Source organism: Panthera tigris, chromosome A3, assembly GCF_018350195.1.
Source record: "Panthera tigris isolate Pti1 chromosome A3, P.tigris_Pti1_mat1.1, whole genome shotgun sequence".
NCBI classification, from domain to species: domain Eukaryota; kingdom Metazoa; phylum Chordata; class Mammalia; order Carnivora; family Felidae; genus Panthera; species Panthera tigris.
Window position 1 is genome coordinate 88,812,903 of NC_056662.1, and position 21,684 is coordinate 88,834,586.

The following is a 21,684-nucleotide window of genomic DNA, read 5'->3' on the forward strand; positions in this document are numbered from 1 at the left end:
AGTGCCTTGCAGTGGGGTCTTAGTGAGTGCTCAGCAACTTTTCTGTAAAGGGGGGGGGGTGTTCCTTCTGTAAAGTTCAACCCATGCCCTCTGTCCAACTTCCTGCCCTCACATGCTCTTCCATCCTTTCCTTTCCCCTTCCCTCTGTGCCTCCCAGATGGCCTGACCCCTCCTGGAGCCTGGGGTCTGCACCTTCCTCGGGGGGCTTCCCACAAAATCCTCAGGCAGCCCTGGCCTGTCCCCACTGTGTTTCTGTACCCCTATTGCTCCCACCCACAACCCACAAAGCCAAGCCCTGATGCTTTAAATCCATCATTTATTGCCCACAACTCATTAGTATTACATAAATCACAGAGACTGAGAAATTTTCTGAGAAGGTTAAAAAGACACTGCAAAGTCCCCTTGGTGTGGCCAAGGCATATGTGCTTGTGCCTCACTCACACCCGGCCCAGGGCTGGAAGAGCACTTGATGCCCCTGTCCTCTGGCCCTTCTGCTCTGAGGACCCCACTCTTCTCCCAGGCCAGGGGCTCAGGACAGAAAACAAGCCAGCTCACAATCAGGAAGTAGAAAGGGGGCTATCAGCCACCTTGACCCAGCAGCCGCCTAGACATCTTGGGCTTTTGGCCCCTGCACCATCAGATTATTCTCCGGAATGGGAGAAGGGCATCCCCGAGCCTCAGAGAATGTTTGAAGTGACTAGAAGAAGGCGGGGGTGGGGGGTGGGGCAGTACACCAGGGCTAGAGAACCAGTTGTAGGTATGGCCTGGATTCTGGCGCAGCCGGACCAGCCACACCCTAGCTGTGGGACCTAGCTCAGCCTCCTCCCCAGTCACGAGCCAGTCTGCCCACGAGGCCTCCCTTCCTCTGGCCTCAGCAGAGTGGGTGATGGATATTGGCCAAAAGGTTTCCCTTATGGTGTTTTCTACAGCCAAGCCAGGGCTTATCTTATCAGCACGGCCACTGACCCTCTGTCACCATCACCCTGAGCTGTATTATACAGATCTTTTGCCAACCCCTTTCCCAAGGAGGAGTCCCGTTAGCTCACCTGAAGTTGCATTTGGGAGCATGACCAGAAATCATCCAGGAGACAAAGTAAGTAGGTTATGAGATGACAAGGCCACAGGGGTGGGGCTGGGGTGGGGCTGGGCCAGGGCAGCCAGTCCAGAGAGGGAGCCGGAGAGACCCCATCTCTACCACATCTCCAGAAAGGGTGGGAGTGGGGCTGGGGTGGGCAGTTTTGGTCTCAAGGTAAAGTGCACACAAACAAGGTCCAATGAGAGGGGGTAGGGTGAGTTTGAAGAGAGCTTTTCAAAAGGGGACCCAGAAACACCCAGCCTGTCATTGGCACGGTCACATCATGGCAGGATTGGCTCAAAAATACTTGCCCCTTTTTCTCTGCTGTTCTGTTCTCCCTACCTGCTCTGTGTTCACCCCTTCCTGACTGGTAGGGGGGTGCTGCTCCTCAGGAGAGTGGGGGGCCCTCAGGGCAGCATTCTGCAGAAATAGCAGGGCCAGGCTGGGAGGTCCTCACAGACAGCACGGGGTTCTGAGGGGGTACATGGTGCCAGTGCCTATGGAAGACCCACCTTCCTACAACCACCCCTGCACGGAGGATGGTGAGAGCTGCCCATGGCCACAGCCTTGCTGCCCTGCACTAGTCTTTTCCTGCACATGCCTGTGTTCACCTCCAGCCAGGTCTCTCCCCAGGTGGAGTCACCAGGGAGGTGAGGAGGCCATGCGGCTGCATGTTGAGGGCTCCATTCCAGCTGGGGGCAGGTGAAGGGTACAATGGGGCCCATGCTTCCTCTTTGTTTGCCCTGTTCACCCTCACCTCGGGTCCTGCTGTCTTCTGCAGAGCCCCTGCAGGCCTCTCCTTTTCTTGGCTTGCCAATGGGAAGAGACAGGAGCCAGCAGCAAGTGGCCTCGGAGGCCGGTGCAGGGTGAGAGGTGGCACGTGGGTGTGGAGCCACACTTAGGCCCAGCCACCCACACTATCTCCTCCTTCAGAACTGAAAAGGGGCAAAGATCAAGTGTTCCCAGGATGTGGGTTCACATACAGAAAGTCAAGGTCTAGCTCCTGAGGCCATTCCCAAAGGGGCCTGCCCCTTTCCCAGTTCAGTGTCCACACTGGGGATGTGCCTGGGATGACCAGCATCTGAGCAGGACAGGCAAAGACGAGGTTAGCTGGAAGAGTCGGTGGGAACGCCCTGATCCAGTCCTCTGGTTCCGGATGGGGAGTAGAGGCTCAGAGAGGGGAGCAGACTTGTCCAAGGTCACACAGCCCATTGGTGCCACAGCCAGGGCCTGCAGTTCCTGGCTTGATGCTGACTCTCAGATTCGTACCTAGAAACCTGCCTCTGCACTCAGGCATAAGACCCTCCCACTTGGGAAGCAGTGGGATGGGGCAGGAAGCCTTGGGGCCTGAGAGCCCCCCAGATGGAGGTTGGTCCAGCTCCAGCTCTAGCCCCATCCTCAGCCCCACAGCCCCGCTTCCAGCCTGGTGACTAGAAGGAGGGTCACCCTGCAGAGGTCAAAGTGCAGGCCCACAATTCCAGCCAAACATCATTCCTTCTTGGGGCTTCTTGCCTGAAGCTGGAGCCTCGAATGGATCGGGATTCCATGAAGGGTGACCCCAGCCCCAGGCACTGGGCTTCGTGTAGAGGGATTGGTTCTGCAGGTTGTAGCATGGATGAAGGCCAGCCACACTCAGAGTCAACTGCCCACAGAATCTTCCAGAGGCTTCCAGTGCTTCTGACTCCCTGGGCCACCTCCTGAGGACCTCAGTCATAGCTGCTTCCTCCTGTGAGGTGTAGACTGCCTCCCCTACCCTCAGCCCAGCCCAGCCCAGCCCAGCCCAGCCCAGCTCAGGGAGCCATTGGGCCCGGTCACCATAATGTCTTGAATCTACCAGCCCTTCTGCCAACCCAACCAGCCCCCTGGCCTATTCCTACTGCCACCACTGGTCCGCTGCCGCCATCTGGGCCACTGCAGCCAAGGCTCAGACTTGATTCAGATAAAAAACAAAAGAAAAAAAAAACCCAAAGTATAAAAGGATCCTAAGTCTATCCCGTGGGCACTCTACAATTTTTCAGCTTCACAGATAATTGTGCTGAGTAGAGTTTTGACAACCCCACGTAAGGCCCAGAAATGCACTTGATTATTTCTTATAGGAGATGTGTCAGAATTCCTCACCCTTATGTTAACATGTGAATAGATTAGTCTCCCTACCACTGTGGGTCCAGTGCTCCCCCAGGTGGCCCAGGACCGGTGGGATCAGCTTGCCCCTCCCTGCAGGTGCAGCCGGGAGACTCCTTCCCGCCCCCGGCTCCCCGGCCTGGATAGCACTCCATCCCCAGGCCGGCCGGCCACCACTCACAGCCCCTTGTTGTATACCACCGTCCGACTACTCGTGGCCCGGGCAATTTCAGGCTCTAACTGGGATGTCTCGATCTGAGGAGAGAGAACAAAGTAGAAAGGTGAGGGGGGACGGGTGAGTGTGGAGGCTGGGAGTAGCATTAAGACTATCCTGGTGCCCAAAGTTCTCCCCCACTGCCGCCTACTGACACATCCTCCTTTACCGCCCTCCTGCCACAGTATCCCTTCCTGGCTAGGTCTTGTGTCTTCCTCTGACGGTGTGTCCATGCAGGTGAATGTCCCACACTCTGACCTCCGAGTCGTGTCTTCCTCATCTCCCAGGGCCCAGTCTGCTTCCTGGCACACTCCCACTCCCACACCCACCCTGGACCTGGTCCCCACCCAGGGCTGCTCCACCCACAGTCCTGAAACCCAAACTCAACCTTCTTGGACTCCACAGTCCCTATCCTTCCAGTACCCCACTCACTATCCCTATCTGTTTTTAGACATCGAAGACCTCAAGCCCCAGACTCCCTACAGCTCAGTCTTCACACCCACCCACTCCAACCCGGACACCAGGGGCTGTCGCTCCAGCCACTCTCTAGCCCAAAGGTCCTTCCAGCTCTGACTGGCAGAGGCCCAGGTTTAGAGGAACTAAACCATGCTCTTGAACCTGACTTTGCTGGGCCCCCACAGTGACCAGCAAACCGCCTCCTCCCAGCCACTTTGCCCAGTCAGCTCCTTCCCTCATTCTCCACAGGGGCCACCTTAAACCTTCTCCGCCCTCCTTAGTCACTCCACCCTCAGCTCCCCACTCTTCCTGAGCAGAAGAGCCTTCTTCCTACTTCAGAGAAAAAGCAGAAGACAACAGAAGAAGCCCCTCGGCATCCCCCCATCAAACCCATGAACTATCTGTCCACGCTGCTCCGCACCTGCCCTCCTGCCACCCCTCCCCTCAGAAGGCAGAACCTCCTGGGGTCCATCTCCCCCATGCCCACTCCGGGAGCCCACTCCCAGACTCTCCTGCTGTCTCCCACCTTCACAGTCCACTGACTCTCGACCATCAGCGTTTCAACACTGACAAGAACTTCTCATCTGATAAACTGTCCCGTTAACCCCACGTCACGCTCCAGCTACCGCCTGGTCTCTCTCCTCCCCCACAACCAGATTTCTTTAAGGCACTGTCTCAGGTGGCCTTCTCCACCTCTTCACCTCCCACTGACTTTCCAACCCACGGCAAATCTGGTTTCTCTTCCCACCACAATCCACAAAAATCCTTCTCTCCCAAGTCACTGCCACCCTGCACTTTGTGACATCCACTGGACACTTCTCAGGGTCACCGGGGGCTTCGTCTGGCTGGGCCCTCTTCCCTGCACAAGCCCTGGGGTGATTCCACCCTCCCGGGGACTCCCCAGATCTGCGGGTTCTCCGGCCATGTTTCTGCCCTGAGTCCTGGGCATGCAGGGTCTGTCTACTAGACCTTTTCATGGATGTCTCACAGGCACTTGAACTCAACCCTAAAATCGAAATCGGGATTGAAGTCACCATCTGCCCCTGTCCCAACCCGGCTCCCAGTGATGCTCTGGCACCACCTCACCTCCTCTTTCCTTCCTTCCCCTCAAGTCTCCGTCTACCCCCGCCTCAGACAGTGCGAGCCTTCCCAACCACAAGTTTGGGCACCCCTCTCGTCCTCATAAAATGGCTCAATGACCCCCCTGTCCTCAGGGAACACTCTCGACTCCTGCGCTATTCGGCCCCTGCCTAGCCTCGCCCTGCGCCTGGGGCTGGAGACACTGCACACGCCTACTTATTGCCATGCCTCAGATACGGGGCTTTCCCCACCCTGGTTCTTTGCCTGAACTGCCCCTCTGTCACCGCCTCTCCCCACCCCCCTTGCCGGGCTCCTCCTTGGGCTTATCTTCCACATCTCAGTTTTAGACATCTTCCCTCCTCCAGCCTGGGTGTGGCCACTTCCTGGGACCCCCCCACAGCTTCTGGCAGTTTTTGCATCTCAGTTGTATCACTTGTTTCTGAGGTTGACCGTCCACTCGTCTTCCCCCTCTCCACTTTAGACTGCAAGCTCCACAAGGCAGCAAACGTGACGTGCGATCGTGTTCATCCCTGCACCCTCAAGGCCCACTGCCAGTGCACAGGAGGTATTCAGTAAGTGTTGAATAAATGAATGGAAAGAAGGGAGGCAGAAGGCACTGGGAAATAAGGTCCCCCTGGAGGCTCTACAGCAGCCCAGATGTTGGTCTGCAGCTCCAGACACTTAGCCAGGAAGGATGCCTGAGGGAACCTGAAAGGGAGGTGCTACTTCAGTGAGGGGGGGCCTCGGTGTGGTCTCCACCCTAGGCAGAGTCAAGGAAGTGCCGGGCCTTTGTGGCTTAGTTCAGCCAAACCTGGTCCCAGGTACCTGCTGTATGTCAAGACAGGGCAACCCTGAGAAGTATGCAGAAGGTGCCATAGACCAGCCCTGCCTTCAAAGAACTCGGTCATGGCCAGACCGGGCATGTCAGAGGCCAGGAAGGAGGGAGTTCAGTGTGGACTAGAGCCAGTGGGCACGGTGGAGTTTCTGGGGAAGGGGGACCCTTCCCCTGTGGTCCACGGTACCCCCATACCCAGGCTCTGGCCACTGAAGAGGGCCAAAGAGACAAGAGCTAGGCTCAGGGCCCAGGCCTCTTCCCCACCCCCTCTCCTCAAGCCACCTCTTCCCTCCCCACCCCTGCCGGCCTCCGTGTCCCCTCCACCTCACCAGCTCCCCTCGTCCCCATGCTGCCACTGACACAATGCACAGCGCCCACGCTTAAAAATCTAAATGCTTTTGAAAATGTTTAACCTAGTTAGACAAATTAGCAAAAATTTGTGCAAAACAATTTAGGTATTTAAAATATTCAATGTTTTTAAAAAACTGGAAAACTGTTCTTAGCTTTCAGCTGCAAAAACCAACAAAATATAACATCCCAGCAATCTTACCATGAGGTGTAACATAACCCTTCGGGAAAGCTGTTAAACAGCTACTGAGGCATCCTGGGAAATAGCACTTCATTTATTCAAATGCACATATGTCAGGCTTTTGCACCATATGTCATTCCAAGCTATTTACAGTAATAATTAAATCTTAATCAACGTTTAACCTCTGTAAAATGTTTGAAGAATCCTAATCACCCTTCAGACTGCACTAATGAAGGAGAAATATATAAACATAAAAGGAAAATGATGCACAGATATCACACTGGAAAGAACAGTAATTGCAAAATTGTATTTCTTTTAAATATAATCAGTAAATGATGTAAAGTAAGCCAAGGAGTATTTTAAGTTAAGACATCTTGGATGTCAGAGGTGTGAGCAGCTAATTTTGTTCTGCTACCCATAACAGATGTAGCATATTTTATTTTAGTGCCATTATTAGCAACTTCCCATGCCGGCTTTCACTGAAGCACCGAGGCCCGCATTAAAATCGGAGAGGCTGCTCACCACCGCGGTGGAGGACCACGGCCGGGGCCACGGCCCACTCGACCCGCTCCCTGCAGGGTGCCGGCCTGGGTGCAGACCAAGGCCTCATCCTCCCTGCGGGGGCTGTCCCTGACTCAGGTCCCCCAGGCTCCTCACCGTGCTGAGGGCAGGAGGTAGAAGGGATGTAGGGGGGAGATGCGGGCAGTGGAAAGGCTCTGGGGAGGGGTAGCTGGTTGAGGTACTCAGGAGCAGAGGCTCGGGGACAGAGTGGCCTTCGGGGCTTTTTCTCTCATTTCACATTAACCAGCCCTCACGTCAGACGTTTATGGCTGTCAACTCCATACACCAGGGCTGGGCACACAGAGATGGACAGGTGAGATGGACAGTCTATCTCATCCATGCCCTTGAGTAGCTCACAGTCTAGGGGAGGAGTCATCTATGAAAGCACATGGATCCCAGAGAGACAAGGTGCCATGGTAACTGGGGAGGGGGTGGGGGTTACCACGTATTGATGAAAGGAATCAGGAAGAAAGACTTCTCAGAGGAGGTAGGCCGGGAATAAAATGGAGGATTTTGATAAGAGAGGGCAGGAAAAGCATTGGCGGGCCAGCACGGCCCGTTTGGTGTGGGCAACGTTGGGCATGTAGGGAATGCGGCAGGACGTGGAGGTGGGGCTGGGACGGGCAGGCCCTTATGGGCCACACGAACGTGTCAGTGTGGGCCATGGGGAGCCACGGGAGGATTCTGAGTGGGGGTGGGCCATGATCCAGACTCCATTTTAGAAATGTTTCTCTGGTGGCGGTGGATGTGGAGGACGGATCAGAGGGTAAGTGAGGGGGCAGCTGTGGGAATAAGAGAGAGGTGCCAGGTCCTGCCCTATGATGCTGCCGGCGGGGCTGTGAGGAGGGTGGCACTGAATCCTTTCTGAAGAGAAACCCATAGGAGTTGATGACCAATCCCATGTGGGGGTGAGAGGGAGGTGTCGAAGATGACTGTGCGTTGGATGACTCCTAATTCTAGCTCGGGAGCTGGGGTGGCTGGTGACGCCGTTCTCAGAGGCAGGGAATGCGGGAGGGGGACGGGTCAGGGTGGGAGGGTGACAGGCTCAGGCTTGGTCATGTTGAGTTCCCTAGGCAGAGAGGCCAGGGAGGCAGACAGCGCATGGGTTCGGGAGCTCTGGGCAGGGGTCTGGGTGGGAGAGCAAACCTGGGATGTGCAAGCATAGCCGGAGGCCCCAGGGTGGGGGAACTTGCCCAGGAGAACAGATGGAAGGGGAGGGCGCCAGGCCTGGAGAACAGGCAAATTTGAGGGGCGGCTGAAGGGAACAAGCCCATGATGGTAGCCTTGAGGGACCAGCCCAAGGAACAGAATCAGTGACAGGGGGTGCCAAGGCACCAGGCAGCATGGATACCAGGCACAGCTTTCTGAGTGGTCCCAATGAGGGCTGAAAGGCTTCAGTCTTCACAACGGGATTTGGTGACCTCTGGAGTCCAGATTTCCTACCCCCAACTCAGCGCTGACCCCGGGCACAGACTCTCACTTCCATCCTGGGCCACTTCAACTGGCTGTCCATTAAGACTCCTCTAGCCTTGGCTGGGGCTGGGGCAATGGCGGATCTCACGGGCGTCGGGACCATTGGGGATCTTTACCGCTGGGCTCAGCGGGAGGCCCCCACAGGAAAGACCCCTGTGCCGTTTGAAGATCACCTCTCTGAGGTGTGGGGGTCCTGGGTCTCCTCCACAGCTATCACATCCAGGGCTCTGCTGGTAAATGGATGTGATTCAGATACAGAGTGCCCCACTGCTGCCCCAACCAGAGACAGAGACAAAGGCCTGTGCTGTTGTTTTGGGGGCACCCCTGCTGCTCAGGGTGGGGGGGGCTGATGGATAAGAAGCAGAAGCTGGCTTTATGTGCCATGTGAGCAGCAGATCAAATGGCGTGTTGGCCACAGAGGTTCATGGGTGGGTTGTGGAGTGAGGGAGTTGCCAAGGCCTGGTAAGGGGAATGGGTGCAGCAAGAGGGGTCACCAGTACCAACCCAGTAAAGGCTTGATGGCCCAGGGTAGTGGGCCGAGGGCAGGGCTTGGTTCTGACCTCAACAAGCTCTGAGGGGCCTCCTACAAGGAGAATGGGATGAGGAGAAAGGGGGCTGGGCAAGAAGTGGCCATAGGGAGGAGGGGTGACCTAGTTCCAGGCTGGCCTCAGGGGGCAGGCAAGAGCCCCTGGCTCCCTCTCTTCATCTGGTAGACACCTCTCCAGGTACCTGACAGCCAGTTAGCAGGGGATGGGGAGCCAGAGCCCTGGAGGGTGGGGGCTGCAGGGACCAGTGAGAGAGCTGAAGTCATCAGCTGTCTGATAGTCCCCCACAAGCCCCAGAACTGGCGGTGCCAGGAGGCCGTGGGCCTGCTGGACACACACCCGCTCTGCCCAAGAGAGTGCTGCCCAGCCACTGTTCCCTGACCCTGAGGTACAACCTGCACCCTGGCTCCCAGAGAGCCTCATCCAGGTGCCCTACCCAGCCAGACCCTGCTGCCCCTCACAGCAGATAGTCCCTAACTTTTAGTTGCATTGAAAGAGGGAGGCAGAAAACATGAATCATCATGTCCAGAAACCCCCAGCCCCCCTGAGCACCCCAAGGCCCAGCTGGCCCCAGAGTCCCCTAGAGCAGCCTGACTGGGTCTTCCTTGGTGGTGCAGGAAGGGTTAACCCTGAGCTATCTGCCTCTGTCTCCCGGCTCATTATGGGTGGGGGGCCCGAGTCAGGAATGCATTTGGGGCCACCGCTGCCTCTGCAGCCTGGGAGCACACACACCTGCAGCCAGGCCGGCGGATAGTTTACATATTTGAACCTGGAGCTAAGGTGCCCAGACACAAACAGGAAACTGGATCCCTGGCCTGTGCCCCATTCTCAGGGGCTTTTACCTACTACAAAGAACTTCCTCCTCCTTGCCTTTCTTCTGGTGGCTTTTCTGCCTCCTTTTCAAAGGCATGGGGCTGGGGGGGCGGGGTGTTCAGTGTGACCCCGTGACATGGCTCAAAGCTGCCTCCTGCTCCTGGCCAGGGTTCTGGGCTTCTGCATCTGCAGGTGGTGCTGACATTGACATGGGGTCCAATGCCCAGGCCGGCACCTGACTGACCCTGTGTGTCTGACGCCTCTTTCAGGTCTAGCACGTAAGGGGCAGCACACCCCACGCTCTCTCTTCAGGGCTGAGCAGGCCTCGGGTCCTGCTTAGGCACACGAGTCTGGGCCCCATCTTTCGTGAAGCTGTCCCGAGTGTCCTAGAGGGCAGAGGTGTTAGGACAGCGCTGGAGAGCAGCTGAGGCTTGAGCCTATACCCTGTGGGTCAGGCCTATGGTTGCTGGCTTTTGGCTCCCGCTGCTTTCCCAGTGAATGTCAGATTCCTTGGCTGGATGCTAAAAGCCTTCTGGGACCTTCTCCAGGTTTCTCACCTACTGGCTGCTCTCCATTTCTAGTACACTGTATGTTTAGCCTTTGAGGCCCAAGTCTAGCTATATCTTAATCCTCTAAGGCTGCCTCCTCCAGGAAGCCTCCTCTGATCTTCTCAAACCAAATCCATTGCCCCTTGCATTTATTTCCATCTCCATCACATCCCCAGTTGCAGGCGATTTGTTCACTAATCATCTATGAACACAGCAGTCCCCCACCTCACCCCAGTTCAAGCCGGTAGGTCCTTGGCAGAAGTTGAATCAAACTGAACTGAAGGTCCCCAAGTGTAGGGATCCCGTCTATACTCTTCCATCTCCCCTGTGCAATGTGCACCCAGTGGAGGCTCAGACCCCCTCCCCATTTTGGAGCTTTGTACTGTTCCTGGGTGCCCCCTGGTGGATCAATCTCAGAATCCTTCTCTGTCCTCCATCTTCTCAGCTTCAAGGCCTCAGTTTCCCCATATGTGTGGTGGGAAGATTTTCTACTTCCTGGGACTGACATGAGGATAATATCAAGAAACAGGTGAGAGAGTTCTTTGGAAACTTGGAAAATCCATGTGATGCTGCATAAGGAAGGAAGGACTCCATGGCTATCCTAGAGCCCAGGCCCAGTCTTGTTCACGGGTGTCTCCTCATGGCTCACAAGGCTGAGCCCTTGTTTGTGCACAGGCCAGGCATGTTCTAAGCTTCGCACATATTGATGCTTTTAATCCTCTCAGCGGAAGCTTTGCACAACCAAGCCTCCTCCCTCCCTGTCCTGAATTCAGCTAGGCTTTCTAGAAGGTCCTAGAAAGAACCAGGAGGGACAGGCTGAGAGGTGGCCCTGCTGGAGGATGTCACTGGGGCATGTGTGTGCATGTTCATGTGTGTGCTTGTGTGTGGGCCTGTGTGCACATGCAGGTTTGGGCTGGGAGTGTGGGGAACAGGCAACGTGACAGGTGGCGTTGGCGTTCCTGGGCTCTGAGTGGCTTTGCCATTCCCATCCGTCCCTCCTGGGGGGTCCTGTGGGCAAACTCCAAGAAAGCAGCGGGCGGGGAGGCGGCAGATTTCTGACGGCAAAAATAGCCCGCTTTGGAGTTCAGTAGAGACTGATTAAACCAGTAAACGAGAAAAACCCCAAACAAACAACTCCAAGGAAAGTGGGAGATGGATTTGAGATTAGAGGGAAGAGGCCCCTGCTCTGGGAGAAGGTGAATGTCTGTGGACTCAGGAGGGCCACAATGCCCTCTAGACGTTGCCTCTGGCCTCATAACAGCACCGCAAAAGCAGGAGAAGCAGGAACCGGGGTAAGCCCAGATGAGCCACACTCTGTATTAGGTGTTGATAAAGAGCTCTATTTCTCAGCCCTAGGAACATCCTTATGTGTTGAAAGAGGGAGAAAGGACTATTGTCTTGAGGTAGTAGATGGGACACAGGAAACACATGTCACCGAAGTCTACCTATGTGAGGTGAGACAGATCCTAGTGTGGCTCATCAGAGAGGACTTCCTGGAGGAGCGGTCATTTCTAGAACAGCCTGAATATAGACCTGAGCTCATTCCCAATTCTTCCCCATTCTTGGTTGGGCATTCAAATGCTTTCCCAAGAAAAAGAGAAAGAGAGGGGAAAGAGAGGCAAGCTGGGGTAGATATTTGCTTCTGGTAAGTCACAGCTTCCAGCCAAGCTGGTTCGTGAAAACTACCATTTTCCTCAGAGCTGCTGATGGGGAGAGAGGTGGTAGAGGTTCTGCTGCCAGTGGGGTCACCCATATTCTCTTCCCAGACAGGGAGGGGGTAGGGAATGAGAAGGGGGTGGCTGAACTTGACACTCAGGTACCTCATCTACAGCATGGATGTGGCCTCTAAGAGCCACCCTCTGGGGCCAGGGTGACTTGTGGTTTGTGAGTGGTATGAGGATGTGACGAGGGCCTTAGCCTTCTTCAGAACATGCCTTCTTCTAGTGCCCCGGACCCTCTAAGGCTGAGGTAAGGAGAGGGTAGGCTGAGTGGGGGTGGGGTTGGCAGGGCTGACATGGGAGGCTCTGAGCAGGAAGCCTTGAGGGCCTCTGATGATGTCTTTTCTTCCAGTCAAGGTGTTTGGCAGAAGCTGGAGGGGCAGGGGAAGGTGGGAAGTCCTCTGCTGAGCTGTCAGGCAAGGCCAACGAGCAAAGGCCAACCAACCAGCAACTGCAGGGCATGCCAACACAGCAAACAGGTGCTCACTACTGGTGAACCTGACTCCTTGCCTCCCACCTGGCATGTGGTACAGGGAAAAGAGATGCACACACACTTAGAGAGCCCCCTAGCCCTATGGAAGAGCCCAGGGTTCTCTCCTTCACCTGCAGCCAGCCAGAGGCACATAGCCCATCTTTTCTGTGCCCCCACTCCAGTCCCTATTGCTGCTGGGAGGCCAGAAGAGTCAAGTGAGGGTCCAGGGGCCACAAGGCAAGTTCCCAGGAAGGCCAGGCTCTGCCCATTAACCATTTGGCAGCATTCTTGAGCCACGCCAGGCCCTCAGAGGTGGCTCTCAGAGGGCACACTCGTGCTGCAGACAAGACACCTGAGGGTCAGATGGGGTCAGCATCTGACTCAAGATTGCATGGCCTGCTGTCAGCTCTTCAAACTCCAGAACAAGGGCCTGGTCTAATAGTTTCGCTTCCAGAATCCTAATGGGCAGAGCCATGAAGAAACATAGTTCCACCACCCTATGGCTGGGGAAACTGAGGTCTTTAAGGTTAAGACCAAGGTCATATGGATAGTTGAGGCTAAGGGATGCCAGCCTCTGCCTCTGGAGGAGGGTGGGCCTGGGGGATGTGGGGTGACCGCCAGCCCCAATCCCACCTATGGACAGGGCAGAGCTCTTAGTGGCCTCTATTCCCCAATGCCTCACTCATCCACAGAAAAGCCCCACCTTTTCCTGTGGACACATTTCAACCTCACCAAATCAGCTAATTATTGACAGTTGGTGAAGAGGAGATTTCACTTTTTCCTCCTGTTAAACTGCTCCTAATTAGTTCCCTGTTACCACGGCTGGCTCGCCCGCCCGCCGCCCGCCCGTTCACGCAGTAATCCCGCTGCACAGTGCCTCATTAACCTTTTGCTCCTCTCCTGCCGCCTGCCAACAAGATGAAGACAAAAACAGATTGTCAAACAATGGCTCCGGCTTGTATGTGCAGCCCTGTTCCCCAGCCCCCGAGCTCCCAAGGGAATAGTGGGGAAAAGCGAGGGGAATGGGGTTGGGGGGGTGGTGGCGGAAGCCGGAGAGGAATTGAGGAAGGGAGAAAGAGGCACAAAGACAGAGAGACAGAAACAGGCAGGGACACGGGGAGAGGACTTGGCCAAGGTACTGCTTCTTGCTCCAAGGAGACATGAGGTTCATTAAATGGGATTGGAAACTCTCCCAGGTGGGGAATGCTGGCTGTCAGAGTTGGAGGGACATTCCCCATCCCCTGGTCCAGCCTCTTGTGGCAGCAAAGGCTGTGGGCATGAAGACTGGACTCTGGACATCTTCCTCTAGGGACCCGGGCCACAGGCACAGAGTGAGTGTGTGTGTGTGTGTGTGTGTGTGTGTGTGTGTATGTGTGTGTGTGTGTTTATGCACGTGTGTGTCTGGGGGAGGACAGAGATGACCACATTTGCTGGAACCCAGAGCCCCAATCTACAGAGAGGACTGTAGGGTGGCCAGACAGGCCACCACAAATCAGGCCCCACATGCCATGGTGGCCCCCACAATCCATGTGACCTTGAGTTGCCTCTGGTAAAGCCCCAGCACAGTCCTCTGCTTTATTTTCATGTTACTACACCACCACCTGACATTTGTTGTTCACTGGGTTTCTGCCCATCCCATCAGAATGGAGGCTGTCTGATACCAGGGGGCTATGACATGATTCTCATAATTACAAGAGGAAGGGAAAAGCAACCCAGCATCTATGGGGTGGGAAACAGAATCTAGGTGTGGATGGGTCCATGCCTGGGCACAGCCTGACTGAGACAGTCTTGTCCAGTGCCTCACAGCCCTAATCTACAGGTCACAGGGTCACTCACTCCCTGCACGGTGACCGGCCTGGGATCTGGAAGGAAGGCCAGACCTTACCCCCCTGTTCTCACACTCAACTTCCTAAGGAGGTTCCCTGCCCTACCTGCTGGCCTACTAACAACCCTCCCCCTGCCCCCAGTTCTGGGGTAGAGATTAAAGGCACAAGAGGTGGCACCTGAGTGGCTCAGTTGGTTAAGCCTTAAGCATCCAACTCTGGATTTCAGCTCAGGTCATGATCTCATGGTCCTGAGATCCAGCCCCGTGTAGGGCTCTGAACTGGGTGTGGGGCCTGCTTAAGATTCTCTCCCTCTTCTCTCTCTGCCTGTCCCCTGCTCTTGAGCACAGGCTTTCTCAGGCTCTCTCTCTCTCTCTCTCTCTCTCAGAGAAAAAAAAAAAAGTTTAAAGGCACAAACACCTACTCCAGACGGTCCCTGTGAACATGGACAGGGACTCCCCATGAAGGGTAGGAGGGTTGGCTGAGGGTGCTGGAATGTTCATAATAATACATTATCAGGGAGCCATCTGGGACTCAGACTTGGGCCTTCTCATTTTATAGAGATATAAATGTGGGCTGAGGAGGGACATAAAATCCTTTCGTGAGTATGGAGCCACCATTACCACCTTTGGACCTTGGGCAAGGCATGCCTCAGTCTCCTCCTTTGTAAACACAGAATAATATTGACTCCTATTTCATAGGACTGTCATGTCCTAGTCTCCCATCTCCCCTCCCCCACCAAGCAGGCTGCTCTACTTACTGGACCCAGGGCCGTGCCTTTCTGCCCTGGGCTACGTGCATCCCCTCCTGTGCATTCCTTCCCCCTACTGGCCCTCTCCAGGCTCCCACCCCCATCAATGGAACACCCAGGGAGTGCCACTTTCTTTACTGTTCTTGAATGGTTTCCCATTCATGAGCTTGCTTCTCTGAACACAGAGAAACTTGACTATCATTCGCTTCCTAGATTGCTTTGCCTACACACCCAGCTGACAGGTCCCCTTGCAGTAGCTCACTCTGCGGAGAGCCCCTCCTCCTTGAAATGACCTTGTCCTCAGGGTCCATGGTGGTGCTCCATCAGGGTCCTCCCTCTGCTCCTGGCTGCCCCTGCCTTTTCCTGATGCCTTTATTTCCTCCCACAATGACCTCACCCCTTCCTTGGCTTCAGTTCCCCCCAGGCACCAAAGGTACCATCTCCAGCCAAAATCTCTTCCCAGAGTCAGAGATGTGCACACCTAATGCTAACGCTCTAGGTAACATCCCTTAAGAGTCAATAATACCTCAGACTTGAAGGGCATTGGGAGGACTTGATACAACAAGGGATGCACAGTTACCAACATGCTGACAGGCCTAGTAGATGCTTAGCAAATGGTGGCTATTATTATTGTTTGCAATTTTAATTTTAAAATTAGCACCATTTTAATAGGCAGAAATACTAATTTGAAATGAGCAGCAAAACTCTCTCCCAGGGATTGAAGGGAGGATTGAAGTTCTTTCCTCAACCTCTGGGGTTAGTGGGTTGGAAACTCCACACCAATCACTGCAGGCCAACCATTCTAGAAACAAGTTCCTAAACTCTATTTCCAAGTCCCCTAATTAATTAATTGGTGTTCCAGCTATTACTCCTGTTGACAACCTTGGTGACTCTTGGCAAGGATGGGTCAGCCCAAGCAAGTCCAGACTTATTATGGCAAATCCCACTGGCTTCTGGGATGTGAGACATGATCCCCATACGGCAGAAGCTGTACCTCATTAGAATTAATTGGAAGTATGGATGGAGGGAATGAGGTCCTCTCAGCCAGTTGGCTGATGGCCTTGCTGCCACAGGTCGCAGATTGGCCTCAAAACAGCTCATAAAGCCCCCAGCCTTGCCTACATCCTAGTGGACTTGATGCAGGTGAGGAAGGGGCACTGAAAACCACATCCCTACCCTCCTTTCTCGAGAGAACAGACTTCTCATGCCATGATTACATTCTTCCCAGTCTAGAAAAAAAAAAAGGCTTGGGTTTCAATGAGAGGGACTTTGGTCCATTTCCATGCCTGTTTGAGGCAGACATGAGGGAAGAGAGGAGCCTGAAGCTTGACTGGGAGCCTCTGTGAGGGCAGACCTGCTCACTGAGACCACCTCCTGCAGCTAGAGCCAGAGGCTTGGGTGGGTGGACTGCAGCCATCTCTCCATCATCTGCCCCAGAGGAACACCTGCCAAAGGCCCACTCCTAGGCTCTTCCCCCCAGAGAGTAGGGTGGCCCCCGGTCCCCCCATCTCTCCACTACCTCAGTGCAGTCAAAGTGGCTGAGGGAGGAGAGAAAATCCTACAGAACAAGTAGATGCAGCATGGCCTGGGAATGGGCCTCTGGGGGTTCCTCTCATATCACCGCCTCACTTCTGTGACGTTGGTCTGGTCCCTGGGCTGCTCTGGGCCTCCATTTCCCCAGCAGAGCCAGAAGGATGGTAAACTGAGCAATCCTTCCAACAGGCCAGTCCCCGATTCTGTCCTGTGAGGCTTCTCTGCCCTAGGTCGCTCCCCATGCGACAGAGATAGGAGACCTACCCGAAGCTTCTGAACACAGTGGTGCCTACAAGTGTCTCTGACCCTCGCCTAGAACTGCAGACTTAGCCTGACTGTACAGAGAGATGCAGTCACTTTGGCAAGTGCTGGGCACAGCCCTTCCAGGACGGGGATGCCAAGACCACCGAGAAGTGCCCTCTCTCCCACCTTCAGAACTTCTGGAGCCCTTGGCTCCATTCAGAATCTCCAAACATCAGGTAACGGCTTTTCAGCTTTCATGGGGGAAGGGGTATCCCTGGCCTCACAGCAAGGCTGGGCCCTGCGGGCATGAGGGCATTCCTGGCACATATCACACACCGGGCTTCCCACCCCAGTGTGCCTTGGGCCCTCCAAGACAGGAGCCCCACCCCGTTCTGGTTTCCTTCTAAATCTCTGGGGCTCAGTGTGGGGAAGTGACTCTAGTCCTCACCCTCCTGGGACCTCAGGGCTCGGGGCTGGCTCACTACCTCCTACTTAGGACCTTGGGTCTTCAGGGCCCACAGTCCAGGCCCCTCAGTTTTACCTTTCTGGCTTCCCTCCAGGAACCTGCCCCCAACGCCCACCTCTCTCAGGACTGAGCAGGATCAGGCCTGTCATCGCAAACTGGTAAGTGCCAGTCTGTGGCCACAGCCTCCATCTGCCCAAGAGTTCAGTGACTCCAAATGCCACATTCATTCTATGACCCCCTTGGGTCTGCCTTTCTGTCAAACCTTGCCTTCCCCGGTCAGCTTACTCGCCCATCTTCACCCACCCAGCTAAGATTCCGGGGCCCGCCATTCCTCCTGATGGCTTACCGACTCCCCGAATCAGCCAGCCAGATGAAACCTGCGGAGTGAACCCTGTGGCCCTCTCAGCCCCGGCTCCTTTAGACACACAGGCCCTGGCCACACCCACAGACCTGCATCCTCACAGCAGACCTGGTGCACTGCCCACCCAGATTCTCTAACTTCCTTGGTCAGCTGTCTTTCCCATTCTCCCTCCGAATGTCTCCATAGTCCTCAAACCTCTGGCCTCCCCCTCCTCCACCCTTCGCCATCCTCTCTGCTCGGTCAGGAGGACACAGAAGCTATCAGAACAACTTCCTTAACCTCCCTACCCCCCAACACCATCCCCAACTGCATCTCTCTCCATCCCCACTCCTAAAGTGGGGAGCAGGCTCTCCGCAGCCAAGGCAAATCCCTTGAATCCCCGGTCTGTGCTCTGCCCCGCCCCCACTCCATGGACTTTGCTCTCCCCATCTTCCCCCTCCCTCGGTCCTCTGCTTCTCTCCTGGTACCTTCCCTTTTGTATTTACACAAGCTCCCATCTCTTTCATTTAAAAATGGGAAAAATAAGCAAATCAAAGCCTCCCTCGATCCCACATCTCATTCCAGCTGCAGGTCTATTTCTGTTTTCCCTTAGTGCCAAGCCCCTGGACAGAGCCGTCAGCCCTGCCACCCTATTTCCTCACCTCTCAGCTGGGCCCACTCCTGGGGAGAGGGTTTGCCTTCATCGTCTGGGACACCAAGGGACACTTCAACTTCATGGGGCTCAACTTCTCAGGAATGCCTGCCCCTGCGGACGGCCCACCCCCCTCCAACCGCACTTAGCTCTGAACTTACCAAACTGGCTGCTGGTCTGTGGATGCCACTCCTCCCCAGGGCCTCTTTTCTCCACACACTCCCTGGCTTCCATCATTGTTTTTATGCTGGTGGCCTTACGTCCGTCCCTCTAGCCCAGGCCTCTCTCCTGGATTCCAGGCCCAGAGCCGACTTCCCACCGGGCACCCCCATTAGCACATTCCACAGGATCCTGGAACCTCACGTGTCCATCCAACTCAACATGCCCTCTTCCCTCAAACCACCTCCCTTCGTGTCTCTATCTTGTTAAATAGTGCTCACGTCTGCCTGGTCGTTCAAAAACAGCAAGCCGGACGCACACCCCGTTGCTCCCTTCCCTCCCACCACATGCGGTTCTTCATAGACCTAACTTCCTCTTAAAGGACCCACTTCTCAATGCCCACTTCCAACAGCCTGGTCCAAGCTGACACTATCTCTTGCTGGATGCCCACTGCCTCCTGATGGCTCCTTCTCCTCCAGAGCTCCACCCCAGGCTCACAATTGGGAATCTGCAGTCCTGCGTTGCACGGCCCTTCTGATGATACCTACCTTCTCTGCTTTGGCTCCCAAGTCCCCACCTCCACCTGCCCTGGGACCCCTTGCCTGGCCCACCCTCTGCTCGTGATGCAGACTTTCCTTGGCCCCTGTAATGCGCTGTGTGCTGCCTCCTCTCAGAACCTTCACCCCAGGTGACCGCAGCCTATATGTCCCCTTTTCCCCCTTGCACCTGGCCAACTCCAGCTCATCCTCAAGGCCCCATGAAATGCCACTTCCTTCTTAGGCTGGGTTTGGGGACCCGCACTGTCTCCTCCCGTGTCCGGCTGGACTTTTCCTTCCTAACAGTCCTCCCCTTTCATTTGCTAGTCCCTTTTTAATTGTCATGCTCACTGCTTGGCCTTCAGCTCGGGAGAGGTCAGGGCCTGAATGTGTCTCCTTTATGGCTCTAACCCCAGTGCCTAGCTCAGGGCCAAGGAGTCAGCGCTGAATAAGTATTTGTTAATAAATGGCAAAACTGTACCCACCCGTCCTGCCCTCGAGACCTTCCCCACACTGACCTCTGACATCTGCGGGAAGAGGCTGATGGCCAGCGGTAGGGCCAGGCCGAAGGCTGCCAGGCACACAAGGCTTTGTACAGGGAGGAGCAGCCGGGGGCGCGCCTGCAGGAGAGCCGTCCTGTGGGGGAGAGAGGAGGGAGCTCCATGAGACCAGAAGACAGGGTGAGCTGCTGCTACCCACCACGCGGGGTCCCACTCAGTGTCCCAGGGCCAGGCAGCACGGTCCTGGGCCAGTGCCAACCCATAGCTAAATAGTCGTGGTGTAATTCTATCTTTGGGGCCTTCCCCAACGGCACCCTTTTCCCCAGGCTCTGCTCTGAAGGACATTGCTGGGGGAACTCTCAATCATCCATCGTAAATGAATACTTGTGGGGCACCCATCCCACCATGCGTCCAGCTCTGTGCAAAGAAGGCCACATGTGGGGGAGACAATAGAGGAGGCTGTCAGCCCCTGCCCCTGGGGAGACACACAGCAGAGAAAGACGGTCCTCAAAGGCGGCACATAACGAAGCACTGAACAAACCAGAGTAGGTGCCAGGTCCAGGGAAAGAGACAAACAGCACAGACACATGCACACATACACATACACACATGTGGATACAGGCACATGCACACACACATACACACAGCCGGGAGGGGATTATCCTCTTCCGCGTATGGGAACAGAACACACCCCAGCAACCACCTGGTCCACATCCATCCAAGAGCCACAGAGAAGGGCAATGACTTGCCCAAGGCCATGGCTAAGTCTGCAGGAGGCAGACGGGGCTGCTGCCTGGACTCTTGACTTCCTGAGAGTGCTATCGCTCCCGTGCTGCCCCCAACTCCTGCCCGCAGAACACTTTGCCAGCCTCATTGCAGCATGTCACAGCTGGCACCCTCCCCTCCCCCCGCCCCCTGCCATGACAAGCTTTGGAGGTGGGATTCTTGGGCAGGAGAAGTGTATGAAAACCCTCCCTCCAGGCTCTGGGGCCCCAGCTCCATGATAGAAACAAGGTCTCCAGACGGAGAGGGGGCCATGCCCACTGGCCAATATACCTTTCCTTGCTGCCCATCAGAACCTCACATTTTGTATAATCCAGCAGGCCCTTTAGTGGAGACCACCAGGCATTCTACTTGGGGAGGCTTGGGGCCCTGCACCAGCAGGATGGGTGACTGGACTATGTTGGGTGGGCACTAAATCTGATTTCAGTAACTGTGTCAGCGTCCTCATGACTGACTGGCTCCTGGTGTGAAAAGGATATAATCAGGGTCTTGCCCCTCTCCTACTGGAACAGGGCTGGCTATGACCACAGGCAGGTGAGAGGCTCTCCTGGAGGCAGGCTTCATTGTGGGGGCAGGCAACTGCTTCCCCCCCCCCCCTCCAACCTTCCCCTCCTGGGACAAGAGCTCCTGGCTCCGAGCAGACAGCAGAATTGGGAGCCACAGTTTTCAAACTCTGGTGTCTTGGTAACTGCTAAACAATGCAGACCCCCAAGGGCCCCTTACCCCCATAAGATCTCCATTCAGTTGGTATCATACCTGGGAATCTGTATTTCAAACAACCTTCCATGAGTCTAAAACAGAAACCCTGGCCTAGGATGTTCCTGCTAAGGCACAAATAAAGCTCCACTTATTTGTTAATTCTATGCAAATAAAAGGCCTGGACACAGTAAGTGCTCAGTGATTTTGTGTTATTATTGCTGTTACTGTTCTTGTTAAGTGCAGGAAGGAGGGAGGACCCTAGGGCTGCCCTCTAGCCCTTCCCACTTGCCCAGACCCCAAGACCTGTCCAGCTGTTGAATTAAGACTGAATTGAGAGAGGGCAGTTTCATAGGATTAAGAGCAGGTCAGGTGAGCCTCATATCCTCCATGGACTCAGCCCAAGGCCTCCTGGCTTCCATGGGAGTCACAGAAGGGCCAGGAATAAGGCTGAAATGGGCTCTGAGATCTTTTTAAGTGAGATCAACTTCTCCAGCAGGACAAGGAAGTGGGGTACCCGGGCTCACTCTCCAGACTTACACAGGAGGCCCCTTGCCTTGAAGAGGCTGTGGAGGGTGGGGCTGCCTTCCTGTCCTGTGGCAGTGACTGGGACCTCAGTCCCTGGAGGCATAGACTGGAGGGTCACCAAGGGCCTGGAGGGTGACAGGGAGAAAGAGTGAAGCTCCCTCCCTGGCAGGTGAGGGGCAGGCCCTGGGCTGAATCCCTGGGCACTCCTGGCGGGGACACTGGACAGCCTCCTTC

General features: G+C 55.4%; 1 protein-coding gene and 1 long non-coding RNA gene across 12 annotated transcripts in view; one reads left to right on the forward strand and one right to left on the reverse strand.

Moving 5' to 3' along the window:
- Positions 1-299: 299 nt before the first annotated feature.
- SFXN5 (sideroflexin 5) overlaps positions 300-21,684 on the reverse strand; it is a 116,786-nt gene continuing 95,401 nt past the window's right edge. For 10 of the 11 annotated variants that reach the window (XM_042981721.1, XM_042981729.1, XM_042981727.1 and 7 more), the window contains 2 exons: positions 19,462-19,579; positions 300-3,451 (listed from right to left, as the gene is read on the reverse strand). In XM_042981721.1, the coding sequence (XP_042837655.1) occupies positions 3,374-3,451; positions 19,462-19,579 (196 nt within the window). In that variant the 3' untranslated portion in view covers positions 300-3,373. The remainder of the gene's footprint in view (positions 3,452-19,461; positions 19,580-21,684) is intronic. The other variant, XM_042981730.1, reaches the window with a different exon arrangement.
- Positions 5,348-18,645, forward strand: LOC122237353. The gene is made up of 4 exons (XR_006215820.1): positions 5,348-5,518; positions 10,696-10,779; positions 17,351-17,414; positions 18,210-18,645. It is a non-coding gene; the product is annotated as an uncharacterized LOC122237353 (long non-coding RNA).